Source organism: Mirounga leonina, unplaced genomic scaffold, assembly GCF_011800145.1.
Source record: "Mirounga leonina isolate KUSES-001 unplaced genomic scaffold, KU_Mleo_1.0 Mir_366, whole genome shotgun sequence".
Lineage (NCBI taxonomy): Eukaryota > Metazoa > Chordata > Mammalia > Carnivora > Phocidae > Mirounga > Mirounga leonina.
Genome location: NW_023270709.1, coordinates 22,071,279 through 22,085,222, shown reverse-complemented (window position 1 = coordinate 22,085,222; position 13,944 = coordinate 22,071,279). Strand labels below are relative to the sequence as shown.

Sequence of the window (13,944 nt, the reverse complement as noted above, 5' to 3'; positions counted from 1 at the left end):
AAATAAATAAATAAATAAATAAATAAATAAATAAATAAATAAATAAAATCTGCAAAAGGCAATGAGAAAGACCCTCTCACAGAGCCTCCAGAAAAGAACAAAGCCCTGTCAACACCTTGATTTTAGTCCAATAAAACCCATGTCCAACTCCTGGTCTCCAGAACTGTAAAATAATAAATACATGCTGTGTATTTATTGTGTATTGTGTATGAACAACTATATTTGTGGCAATTCGTTATATATGTGGTGTACAAAACGGATGCATTAATTAAGAAACCAACATATGATAGCATCAGCCTCATGAAACAGGAAAAGAAAAATTTAAAAGCAAATGCTGTGGGAAAAACAGAACAATATGGAAAAAATTTAGTTAAATGCACACCTTATCTTTAACAGTCACTCAACAAATATTTATTGAGCCAGACACCATACTAAGCAAGCACCGAAAGTAATGTAAAATATCTAAAAATATAAAATAATAATAGAGTCCCTGGCTTTAAAGGAGTGTCCATCAGAGTAAAGTGCAAATAAACCGGAAAGCTGAATAAATCCTTTTCATACTTTAAAAAGAAAAGGTTTAAAACAGAAAGAGAGCAATGCATACTTTATCAGACCTGTTCTGAGTTCCTGGGAATATAAATTTTAAGTTTGGAAACCAAAGAAGAATCTCGTTGCTGATTCATCACTTCCCCTACCCCAAATTTCCAAGTTTCTAATATATCAAAATTTTAAAAGGTAATGAAAAAATGATAGAAAGACAGACAAATCTTTCCCCCATGTTAAAATAGGTTGATTTCCTACTGTTTGGTTGTAGGAGTCCTTTACATATTCTGGATATAAACTGTTTAGGAGATAATGTATTTTGCAACTCTTTTCCCCACAGTCTGTGGCTTGCCTTTTCATTTCCTTAATAGTTTCTTTTGAGAAGCAAAAATATTTCATTTTGATGAAGTCCAATTTATCAACTTCTTTTCTTTCATGTCCTAAGAAACAGTTGTGTGTGTGTGTGGTCTCCTAAGAAATAGCTTCCTAACTCAACATCACCAAAAGAGAGGGGCAAGTGGCAAAAGAGTTGAACACTTTACCAAAGATCTACCGATGGCAAATAATCACATGAAAATACACTGAACATCATCAGTCAAGTCAAATTAAAAACCACAAAGAGATATCACGACACAAGCTAGTACAACTGCTAAGATTAAAATACTGGCCGTACCAACTTTCAATAAGGGTGCGAAGCAAATGGACCAGCTGGTGCGAAACAAAATGGGAGAGCAGTTCTGGAAAATACTCTGGCAGTTTCTTAAAAGGTTGAGCAGATGTTTACCATACGACTGGAGGCAATACCACTCCTGGGTATTGACCCAAGAGAGCGCAAACACATATCCACATGAAGATCTACGTGTGAATGCTTACAGGAGCTTGATTCTTAAGAGCCTAAGACTCTTATGTTACTAAGAAGTAACATAAAATTTCATTTCTATGACATTCTGAAAATGGCAAAACCGTAAGGACAGAAATCAGAACAAAAGTTGCCAAGGACTGTGGGTATGTGTGTTTGGTGGGGTGGGAATTGGGCGGGGGGGGGGGGGGGGGCAACTACAAAAGGACACGAGGGAACTTTCTGGAGCAATGGAAATGTTCTGTATCTTAATTCTTATCGTGCTTATACAACAGTGTACATTTGTCAAAATTCATCAAAGATAAATTTCTTTATTAATTATGCCTCATTAAATCTGACTTAAAGAAAAAAGATCAGTATAAATAACATACAAGAAAGTAATTAACAGGGCGCCTGGGTGGCTCAGTTGGTTAAGCGACTGCCTTCAGCTCAGGTCATGATCCTGGAGTCCCGGGATCGAGTCCCACGTCGGACTCCCTGCTCAGCAGGGAGCCTGCTTCTCCCTCTGACCCTCCCCCCTCTCATGTGCTCTCTCTCTCTCATATAAATAAAAAAATCTTTAAAAAAAAAAAAAAAGAAAGTAATTAACAAATAATGAATACAGGGCATAGATCACACTGCTTCTAATCATCACTTTTCCAGGCTATGCAACTCCCCACAGTCTCTCACCCTGTCCTACTGGGTCTGACGTAAGCATTCCATGCACTGCAAACTCCTCTCCCCTCACCCTAGCCTATTTATCACTTACCTGCATTGCTGCAAACTACACCTCTTAAACTTACCCCTCCCCCAAATTACACTCAGGTCAGGACACACTACTCGCCATTCCTCTCCCTTCCAGGTGCCCTTACACACGCATGCTTTTCTTTAGATACATTGTTGCTCTGCTGAAAGCCTTTCATCCTCTCTCCATCAAACCACTACTCAGGCTTTCAAGCCCAAGTCAAGGACTGCTTCATCCACTGTGTGCCCACAGGACTTTATCCCTCTGCATATTTATCATGATTATTTGTGGCTTTCTTCAGATTTCACTGTTTTTAGGGAAAAGACATTTTATTCAGCTCTGTGTCTCTAGCAAACAGTTCTTGTTCCAGGTACAGAGGTGTGCTCAATGCTCATTCTACTAGCAAGTGAATGAAACAAAAATTAAAATAATAATAATAATAAAGCTAATACAGAGAGAGCACTTACTATATGCCAGGCACCATGCTAACCATGTGACATGTATTAACTGATTTAACCCTTACAAAACTCAGTTAGATTCTATTATTATCGCCCATCCAAAGAGGAAGAAACTGAGGCAGAGAGAGGTTAAGTGACTTGTACAAGGTCACACAGCTAATACATGGTGCCTCAGGGATATGAATCTATGTAATCTAGCTCCTGAATCCATGCTCTTAACTACTATGATACACTACTTTTTACCTTTTTTTATATTTGAATAATTGAAGAATGTGTACACATACAGGTAAAACTAGAAAAGGCCATAAAAGAAATAAAAACAACAGATCTGGCAGCGCCTCCGCCGCCAGACGCATGATCCTTGCCCATCCCGCGAACACATGGCAAAAATGTCCAGCCCTACTGAGACCGAGCGGTGCATCGAGTCTCTGATTGCCGTTTTCCAGAAGTTTGCTGGAAAGGAGGGTAACAACTGCACACTCTCCAAGACAGAGTTCCTAACCTTCATGAATACAGAACTGGCTGCCTTCACAAAGAACCAGGACCCCGGTGTCCTTGATCGCATGATGAAGAAACTGGACCTCAACGCTGATGGGCAGCTAGATTTCCAAGAATTTCTTAATCTTATTGGTGGCATGGCCATAGCTTGCCATGACTCCTTTACAAGGTCTACCCATTTCCGGAAGTAAATCAGAGGGGCTCTTGGGCCTTGGCCTCCAGACCACCTCTTTCCTTCAAAAAGCCTCCCAATCATCACGTCCTCCTCACATCCTCCACGGACCCTAAGTCCAGAGTGTCCACCACCCCCTGTGCAGGCCAGTCCGTCTGGTAGTTAATAAAGCAATAGCGTTTTTTAAAGCACAAAACAAAATAAAACAAAACAGATCTAAGAAGGTACAAACATCAGTGGGTTTTTTTGTTTGTTTGTTTGTTTTAAAAGATTTTATTTATTTGACAGAGAGAGCAATAGCAAGAGCAGGAACACAAGCAGGGGGAGTGGGAGAGGGAGAAGCAGGCCTCCCGCTGAGCAGGGAGCCCGATGTGGGACTCGATCCCAGGACCCTGGGATCATGACCTGAGCCGAAGGCAGGCGCTTAACAACTGAGCCACCCAGGTGCCCCATCAGTGGGTTTTTAAATTTACATGTCATTCTGGTAAGATAGTGCCTTTTTGACAATTACAGGTAAAAAAAAAAAAAAAAGGTACTATAACAAGATGACATACAGGAAGCCATGAAGTAGAGACAAACAGGAAGACACAATTTCTCAAGCTTTGCCCTTGATATCAATGCCGCGATTACTGTGACACTGTTCCACTTCATGAATTCATTTACCTTTTGCAATATATGACAGAAATATTCTCAAATATAGCCTCTTTCAAATGCTACTTTATTTATACACGTAATTTTCAAAATTAAAGTGTCCACATTTGAAATACTCACCATGCTGTGTGACTTTCCAGTATTAGGGCAGCCTGCCTGAAAAGATGTTTAAACCACTGCCAATCAACATGGTTAACAGTCCCTGAAATACGTGGATGCCTGTGATAAGCAGCGTTTTTGATCAGCTCTCCAAAGAGAGCTGTACGCCTGCCCACAGGGCTCACACCTGACAAATCAGGAAGTCCTGTCATTTACAAAGTTTCTGACATCAAATTATATATTCTGCTGTGAACTGCATGTTTTCTAATGTTATAACCTGTGTATTAATGCAGTTTATTTAGGATTTCTAGAGTATACAGTCACAAAGATAAGCCTAATGAATCAACAAGATCAAGTTCAAATGCAGTCCTTGTTCAGTAATTAGCACAGAAAATCAACACAAAATGTACAATTTTGTAAACATGCTTTCCTAAGCAGAGTACAAACCAACCTTCCTAATAAATGTCACACATATTAATAATGACTCCTGCAATCATGGAGAAATAACCCTACCTTAAGAAGAACTGAAGCAAATCACTATTGTCTCACCCACCTATCCCCAACACAACTTCTAATGATGGACAGGAAGTATATTTTCTCAAAGTATATCTCAGCCTTAAGAGGAGAGTCCCAACTAGCCAATCTTCCCTTGATCTTAGGGACCCATCCCACCACATTCTCTAGGACAAGGGATGTTCTAGGCTTGAATCAGATATCACTAAGAACTGGAACGGTGAGGACAGGGATCTTGGATGATTTGATACACTGCTGCGTTCCTAGCACCTAGCAGCTACCACATAATAGGCCTCCAGTAAGTACTTATTAAAGGGAAAATGATGTGGCAGCCCAGGGATTTGAAGTCAGGCTTTTGAGTCCTGAAGTCTATTCTTCGTTTTTTCTACCAGACTTTAACAGAGAACATCATGCTTTCTGGTTGACTAATCTAAACGAAACTTTCCTGCCAACAAATGAGCTGAAAAGAAGGAAAGGAACATTCAGAAGTATACTCACAAGATCTTGGAACCACCTACAGGCAGACACAGAGTAACCAAAGTAAACAAATAACAGCAGTGGCTTTAAAAAATGACACTGCATGAAAACACCTTCCAAGGGCGATGGTTAACCGTAACTATCTGCCCCAAGAGACATGATGACATTTTTCACTGTGAGGTAAAATGTTTCAAGATCCTGAAAAAAATTAAAAAGATCCCGATTCTGTACAGGTTACCTATAAATACGTATGTCCTAGATATTAAAGAAAATTTCATTTAATCATTCTAGGAAAGAAGTCGTGGTTACAAAAAGGTCTTTCTATCGAAGACATGGATATTTTTAAATCTTTTCTCTCTCTTCTCCCAATGTAAAAAAAAATTAGACATTTTTGTGCTCCAGAATGGGGAAAGTGTAGAGGTTACGGCCACCAAAGCCAGTTCTTCTGGACCCAGAGGTTGGTAGGTTTTGATATTCTGTTATTTTCTTTTCATTCAGCACCACACAAATAATATTAATTACAACTAGATAGTTCCAGGAGACAGAGAGAAGATAATAAAATGCCCAGGGGTCTGACAACTGATTGCTGTGTTGTCCTCACTATGTTGCTCTCTCTGATTATGAAAACAAACCGAACGTCCCATTTCTAAAGGCTGATATCGATGAAAATTCACCTGACAACGGTAGTAACATCCTTCTTAATTATTAAAAATCTTCTTTGTTAAATGCTTACTCCACGAGTACCTGCACACATGGGGGCAATATGTCTTTTTAATTCAGGTGTGCACTACCTTTTTATTTCTATCACTCGGTCCAAAGAATCGACACACCCTCCCTGTACTGTGGGGTGACACAGACAAATCCTAGCAGACGGGAGAAGCACAGAATGCAGTTACATGGGTTCTTTCTTCCACCTCTATTAAAGCCCTGCGTCACAGTTATTCTGTGAGCGGAACTGCATGAGGAAATAACAGTTTTCACTCCGTCTGTAAAAAAAAAAAAAACTGCAGTACAATCCCTAAAACTAGTTTCCTAAGTCAATGAATTTAAGTATCTTCATATTTTTTTTTCACACTTCAGAATTTTTTTCTCATCTATATTAATATAATTCATTTCTTTATTTCGGTTAAATTCATTATTCTTCAGAAGGTTTCTGTTTTTGTAGCAATTCTAACAATTATCTTCAGAAACAGGTCTTTTCAGACACCAATTATAGATAATTTTGGTTTCCTACTTCAGATTTTTTTTAATTTTAGGTTCTGTGAACATAACTTTTATACATAAAGAGTCAGTTATGATAAATGTCATATAGCTGCCAAAGAAACAACTGCTCTATAAAATGATGTTTACAAAGAATACTCCTATATTTTAATAATAACACTACCTGCTGAAGACAGATTACAACTCAAATACTGTTACTAATAGTGTGATTTCACTTTTGTAAACTTTTCACAACATACTAATTTGAAATTAAAATAAAAAGCCCTTTGTGGGGGGCACCTGGCTGGCTCAGCTGGAAGAGCCTGTGACTCTTGGTCTCAGGGCTGTGAGTTCAAGCCCATATTGGGTGTAAAGATTACATAAAAAAAAAAAAAAAAAAACCCACAATGGGGAAAAAAAAGTCTAAAGGGAATAAGCAAAGTTATAATTATCATGTTTCAGTGATGGAATTATGAATATTCTATTTCCATTTTTAAATATGTGATCTTAAGTTATTTCTCTAATTATAAAGAAACGAAATACATAAATCTAAAGAATTTTAGTGGTAATTGAGATTCGATGATGGAACAAAAAGGGTACTAGACTAAATGGGGAGGGGGGGGGAGATGTTATTTGCCAAAGCCACAAGTTTATATCATAACTTGGTGATGGGTATGGTGATGAGCACTGGGTGTTATATATTAATCAGTCATCAGAAAGGATGAATACTTTCCCCATTAGCAGCACTGGGCATGCTCCCTTAGAATCTCCCCTACATCCCAACATATACTGAGCTCTTCACTACACACAGTGGAGTTCAGGAAAATATTACCATAATGTACACAAAGAAGAGGCTTTGTCATACTAAAGAAATTATCCTCTTCCAGTAACTTAACTCCTAGAAATGAAATTTAGGATGAATCCTATGCTTGTGCCACATTCCATCCTAAAACAGAATTCTAACGAGTTTCCTATTTCCCTAACACAGCAGGACTATGTTTATGGAGAAAGTTAGTCTCACATGAATAGATAACTCAGGAGCCCATATTCATGTCATTCCTTAAACCAAGAGAAATCAAAAAGTAAACAGACAAATGGTGAAAACAAACTAAACTTCTCAAACACTGAGGTTCTGTTTCACACGAGAACGTCTGTTCAAAGATTATTAAATTTGCTAGTGGGGCAAGGATTTGACAGCAGAAAACAAGTTCATTACACTGAGAATACAGTATTAGAAGTTGTCAATAGCAGGGCAACTGGCTGGCTCAGTTGGTAGAGCATATGACGCTTGATCTCAGGGTTGTAAGTTCAAGCCCCATGTTGGATACAGAGACCACTTTAAAAAAAAAAATCTTTAAAAAAAAAAAAAGTTGTCAACAGTACTGTTGTACATCAAATAAGGAAAAATCCAGTAAATCTCATTCCAGATGCCAATTATTCATATAATTTTTCTATGAGTGGACTCTATTTTTATATATATATTATATACATATTTTTTTCTTAAATTAATAAAGTCTTTTTTTTTAAAGAGGATTCCTGAGCATATTGAGTACAGCCCTAGAAGAATGGTGGGAAGGATGAAGCACCACCATGTGGTCAACAAATACCAAATGAATGCCAACGACCTTTGGGCATTTTGTGAATAGGGATGGCCACAAAGAATAAGACCGATAACAGACAGCACGTCTCCTGACTTCACGATACTAAGAGCAGGAAGATTCTCTCATTCAGTCAGTCACCAAACACTTACTGAGTGCCAACTGTATGTCAGGCATTACGGGAATGGTTGGAGAAACATGGTCAGCTTAAAAAAAGATTGAAAATCGGTCACTGTGAAGTTAGTAATTTAAGTAGAAAAGTGGCCTTCATCAAAAAATGAGATAAGTGATTGTAAAATCACAACCCTGTGAGGTGCTGAGAGGGCAGATGACAGGTAAGCACAGTCAGCAAAGGGAACCGAGGCCAGGGATGACGGGAAGACCACACTGAGTGGTCAGAGGAGGCTTTACAGAGCGGGTAATGGCGGAGCGACTTGGGGGATAAGTGTACAGGAAGGGGCGCATTCCAAAAAAAGGCATCTGTGTACCGGGGGGATGACAAGGAGTTCAGTGGGATGGGAAAATTACAATGATATAGCAAGAAATGGTGCTGGACAGGCAGACAAAGGCCAGGTATTAGGAAGGGACTTCAATTCCATACGGCTTTTTATTGTGTTTGGTATTTTTTCTTCTTAACGAGAGAATCAAGGACATATTTTTTGCACTAAGGTGAAAAGTTACAGAGACATGACGAAATTTCAGCAGCAATGGGGCCAGTATGTTGAGGAGAGATAGTCAGAAGTGTAACACAGCTTGTAAGTAACACAGAAAGAGCAAATCAAATGTGGACCAAGTATATGTTTCAACAGCCAAAAATGTTTTGTACGAGCTTACCCCTATGATACTCAGTCCTTTAAGGTAGTCCTGCCGAGGCTGGGCTTGAGGAACACAGCCAGCAAGCACTATCTTCTTGTTCTCCTCTTGAGCTTTTCTGAAAGATTGAAGAGAAAACAGTGTGATTTTTTCGCTCACAAGTGTACCCTTGAAACTGGTGTTAGTACATGTAAAGCATTCAAATCCTAACAAGCCCTTCTACTATGAAACTGGATTTTCTTACGACTACTAAAAGAAAACATATTATAATAAGACTCCTGCACTGTGCATCTATTGGTCCTACCATTAGAGAATACAACAGCCGTCCAACCTGATCATGTCTTTCGTTATTGTCCCATTACAAGACCAAAAACTTTACTTATACAGAATTCTCAAGGACATAAATTATGCTTAAAAGCCACTTTCTATTGAAGGACATCTCGGCTCCTTCCACAGTTTGGCTATTGTGGATAAAGAAGATGCAGTTCATATATACAATGGAATATTAATCAGTCATCAGAAAGGATGAATACCTACCATTTGCATCGAGATGGAACTGGAGGGGATTATGCTAAGTGAAATAACTCAAGCAGAGAAAGTCAATTATCATATGGTTTCACTCATATGTGGAACATAAGGAATAGTGGGGAGGACCACAGGGGAAGGGAGGGAAAACTGAAGGGGGAGAAATGAGAGAGGGAGACAAACCATGAGAGACTCTGGACTCCGGAAAACAAACTGAGGGTTGAAGAAGGGAGCGGGGTTGGGGGATGGGGTAACTGGGTGATGGGTATTGAGGAGGGCACGTGTGGTGATGAGCACTGGGTGTTATATGCAACTAATGAATCGCTGAACACTACATCAAAAACTAATGATGTATTATATGTTGGCTAACTGAACATAATAAAAAAAAAAGCCACTTTCTACACAGACAAGTTAGCCATTCAAATAAGTTATTTTAAATATTAACGAAAATGTACCTAAAACTCATTCTATGACTTCCCAGTGTTTTGACCAACATAAAAGTAAAATACACTTAAAAAAAAAAAAAACCTGCACAAAGTTTAAAAAATAGAAGGTATAATACCCCCTCTATCCTGGGAATTCACACATCTCCGCAGTTCTGCTCCCCAGAGACCTATGCTTAAGCTTATAGGGTGCTTATGCTAACTTCCAGCCCAGCCCTCACATGTGCAAGTATATTGTGTAACTGGACCTGTGTTCAGTACTTACACATAAAGATGAAACTACATTTTGCTTTACAAATACATCTTGTATCTTTTCTTTCATATCTTTACCTAAAGATCAATCTCATCCTTTTTACCCATTACAATGTGGATATACTATAACTTAACTGTTCTTGTTCTAATCAGCATTTAGGGTGTTTCCAATCTTTCACTATTACAAATGGTTTTACAATGAGCATGCATATACATACAACATATACATGTATGTGTATATATATATACATATGTACATATATATGTGGCTGGATGGATATCTTTGAGTATTTGAGAAAGTGTTTCTGGATTATGGAAACCTAGATGTGAAATCTATGCTAAGATGTCTAACTATTTCCCTAGATAAATGCTAAGAAGTAGAAATGCTGACTCAAAGGTATACAGGTCTGGTTATTTAGCATGTCTTTACTTAGGAGGGGTTGGGATCTACTTTAGGCACTACTCATTCATCTGGCATACATGTATACAGCAAACACTGATGCCGTGCTAGAAGACAGTGGTCAACCAAGCAGAGCTGGTATCTTTTTCTAGAAACTATTCACATCCGTTGCCCATTTTAAAATGAAATTTTCAAGCCTTCAATTCTTTTTCAAGTATACGGGTTTTGGGGTATAGTCTTGCTTTGTTTCCTTTTTTTGTTTGTTTTTCTGGATGCTCGGTACTAGGCTTTATGCACCAACTGTGTTCCTGGCCCCACTGGCAATCTTTACCTTTCCAAAATCAATTGAGGAAGTTAAGGGTATCAGCAGCCCAGTTTCAGGACATGTAACTTTTAGAACACACCACTATGAAGTAAAAAGTCTCTACACCTGGCACTCTTGTTTTTGCAACCTTTTCAAGAGTACAAATTCAGAAATGGCGGCCAAAAAAACCCCTGGGATTAACAGAACTAGCTACTTATGATCAACAGCCACATCAAAACCTTCTGGAAAGTATGCAGAGAGTGATTAAATGAATAGGTAGAGAATAAAATACTATTTTAACATCATCCGTAAGTAGAGAATAAAACAGTATTTTAACATCATTTCTATAACTAATTAGAGAGCTTTGGTATAATTTTTCCATTTGGAATCCTGGGGAAAAAAAAAACTTGTTAATGGAATCAAAAAAAATTTGAGTTTGATAGATTGCTTAACATATCCAAGAGAATTACTGCCTGGCTCTACCACCTGGTTTTACTTTTTTATCAGTGCCATCCATGCACATCATTGCACACAAATAGTTTTCTTTTGGTAAATGTGAAATACCTTATCAGACAACAACAAAAAAAATTTTTCCATTTACATTAACAATCTGTATGAGGAAGTAACAACCGGTTTCCTCAAGAATTTTAGCTATAACACCTATAATCACAGTAAACATCCAAGGGAGTCTGTAAGGTCACCAATAATTACATTCAAATTAAAAGGCCTGCCTCCTATAATGTGACTCACTTACTTAATTATTAAGCCCATCTAAGACATGATGTTAAGAGCTTAAGGGAACACAGTGAAGAAGACATGCACCCTGTACTCAACAAGCTTACGGTTTATAATGGATGAGATGTAAAAGAACACCAACAACACAGCAGCAAATGAAATGCCCCTAGTGACAGAAAGATACACAGGCAACATACATATCAGGGAGAAGAAAGGAATATGCAGACAGAAAAAGATAGTACAAGGCTTCCAAACAAACTCCTACAAGGTGGAACTCAGGGCAGAGAAAGCACCAGGCAGCTATTCCAGCATGGACGAAGACAAGAAGGTAAAAAGGAGGAGGAAAGTATTACACTACAGAATTCCTATTTTAGGGAGACTAATAAAGCTTCTATTATGGAAGGAGACTTAAGAAAGAGGCTGGAGAGTTTCTATTTAGGTTCGTGGGCAATGGGGAAGTGTTTTGTGGCAGCGTGGACATACAGTAGATAGAACCAAATTTTAAGAATATGACATTGGGGGCAAGATATAAAATGAAACACAAGGAGAAAAGAAATCAAGAGGTGAGGAAATTAAAACTCTAGGCAAAAGGATATGATGACTGAATGCATGTGGAAGATCCAAAAAAAAGAAAGATTAAAGGAAAGGAAATTAGTTTTCTTGCTAGAATATACTTGAGGGAAAACCCCAAGGAGTAATCAAAGGTCTAAAAGGGATCAGCAAACATCTTAGATAAAGAGCTACATAGTAAATAGCGTAGGCTTTGCTACTCACAGGTCCTCTGCTGGAAGAGTCTTAACTCTGCCACTTTAATGCAAAATCAATCATACATCATACTCACGTGTGTGTGTGTATGTGTGTGTGTGTTCCAATAAAGCTTCATTTACAAAAACAGGCAGCAGGTCAGATTTGGCTCAAAGAAGCTGCTGGCCAAGTACTGAGATAGAAGACAACAAATTCACAAAGGACACACTAAATCTGAGGTTCCACTAATGCCCATCAAGTTTCTGGAAATTCAAGTCACCAGCTGGGAATGAAGCTGGGGGGAGATTTTCGAAATGCATTCTAATGTGACAGTTGAAAACAGTAGATAGAACAGACCCTAAAGGTGTGGAGAGAATCCAATTGAGTACAAAACTTTAAGGCCCTTTAGAGATGTAGAAACATTGCCACAGAATAAAAATGTTAGTGTGGAAAACAAAAAGGAGGTAATATCACCACCAACAACCATACTTTAACAACAACAATCATGGTTAGCACTTACACGGCACTTCAAGTTAACCATTGTATTGTTAGCTATATTTGAAAACAGTACAGCCAGTATGTGTAACAATCCAGGGAAAATGTTCTGGTGACATATTATAAACACTAAATCAGGTCATAAAACAGTCCAAGACTGATTTTAAGGGAGTAAGCAGAACACCAGAAAATTAAGAGGAAAAGTTCAAAACAGAGATGCTTGAGTAAGTAACTCATTTAGAATACCATTTCATGCTTTTACTGAATTTGGATTTAAAATGCTAGGGTAGATCAGAACTATAATCAAAGCAAAAATCACAGCCTCGTTATGGAATACTAATGCCACATTTTATATGTGATCAAATAAAGTAGCAAAAGTTTTGACACAATCTCTCTGAGTCCTCTTGTTCCAAACATTCCCTTCTTACATCCTGTTCTTTTTGTCTAGTGAACTTTGTTCAGGTTAATAAAAGCCTGTAAAACAATTTCTTTAGGAAAAAACCCAGCACAGACATATTTTTAAAAGCTTTTATCCTTCAAATATGAATGTAACAAAAATACCTTAAGAAACTTTAAAGTAGCATGAATTTCTATGTCCTCATTTTAGATAGCCTTGAAATGTTAATTAAAACAAAAATTACATGTAAAGTTAATTCAATATAATCATTCTTATTCTCTTGAAACATATTTCTAAATTAGAGACATACCCTTGAATAGAGGACTAACTTAAGTAATGTGTAAAATATAAAGAAACCTTTCCCTCTTTTCTGCCAACTACTAAATACAAGAAATAATTTGTACAGAATCTTAAAATTCACAGAAGAATAGAAAATAAAGATGATATAATATCATTTGCTTTATTTCACAAAAGAGAAAGTTGAGGAGCACCTGGATGGCTCAGTCAGTTAAGCATCTGCCTTCAGCTCAGGTCATGATCCCAGGATCCTGGGATCAAGCCCCACGTAGGGCTCCCTGCTCAGCAGGGAGTCTGCTCCTCCCTCTCCCTCTGCTCCTCCCCGTCCCGCTCGTACTCTCTCTCAAATAAATAAAATCTTAAAAAAGAGAAAGAGAGAGAGAAAATTGAGATTCAAGAAGATATAATAATTGTGGCCCAAAGTCCACACTCTGAGTTAGTGCTGGAGCTGGGATGGGCAACCAAGATTCTCTGTTCTTTGAAGATCAGATCTCAGGACATAAATCAAACTTGGGTTTTGATCGTGTAATAAAAATTAGAACAAACATTTCTTGATTAAAACCACACAGAAATTTAAAGGGATTATAATATATCGAATATCTTCAAAGTCGAAACACAGTATTTGACAGTTCCCGTTTTCCTGAGTTTTGTGCACAGTCTAATAGCGGAGTAATAAACTCCCGTATATATCAAGAAAAACACAGTTCTCTAACAAGTAGTGGGTTGGTAGCAAATGTTGCTTCTCTC

At 38.0% G+C, this 13,944-nt stretch overlaps 2 protein-coding genes across 3 annotated transcripts in view; one reads left to right on the top strand and one right to left on the bottom strand.

Moving 5' to 3' along the window:
• Nucleotides 1-13,944, bottom strand: part of CDKAL1 (CDK5 regulatory subunit associated protein 1 like 1) — a 661,526-nt gene that overhangs the window by 480,597 nt on the left and 166,985 nt on the right. For both annotated transcript variants that reach the window (XM_034985765.1, XM_034985766.1), the window contains one exon: nt 8,627-8,723. In XM_034985765.1, coding sequence (XP_034841656.1) covers nt 8,627-8,723 — 97 coding nt within the window. The remainder of the gene's footprint in view (nt 1-8,626; nt 8,724-13,944) is intronic.
• On the top strand, nt 2,926-3,433 carry LOC117997461 (protein S100-A11-like). The gene has a single exon (XM_034985768.1). The coding sequence runs from the start codon at nt 2,965-2,967 to the stop codon at nt 3,271-3,273; it is 309 nt and encodes a 102-aa protein (XP_034841659.1). The 5' UTR covers nt 2,926-2,964; the 3' UTR covers nt 3,274-3,433.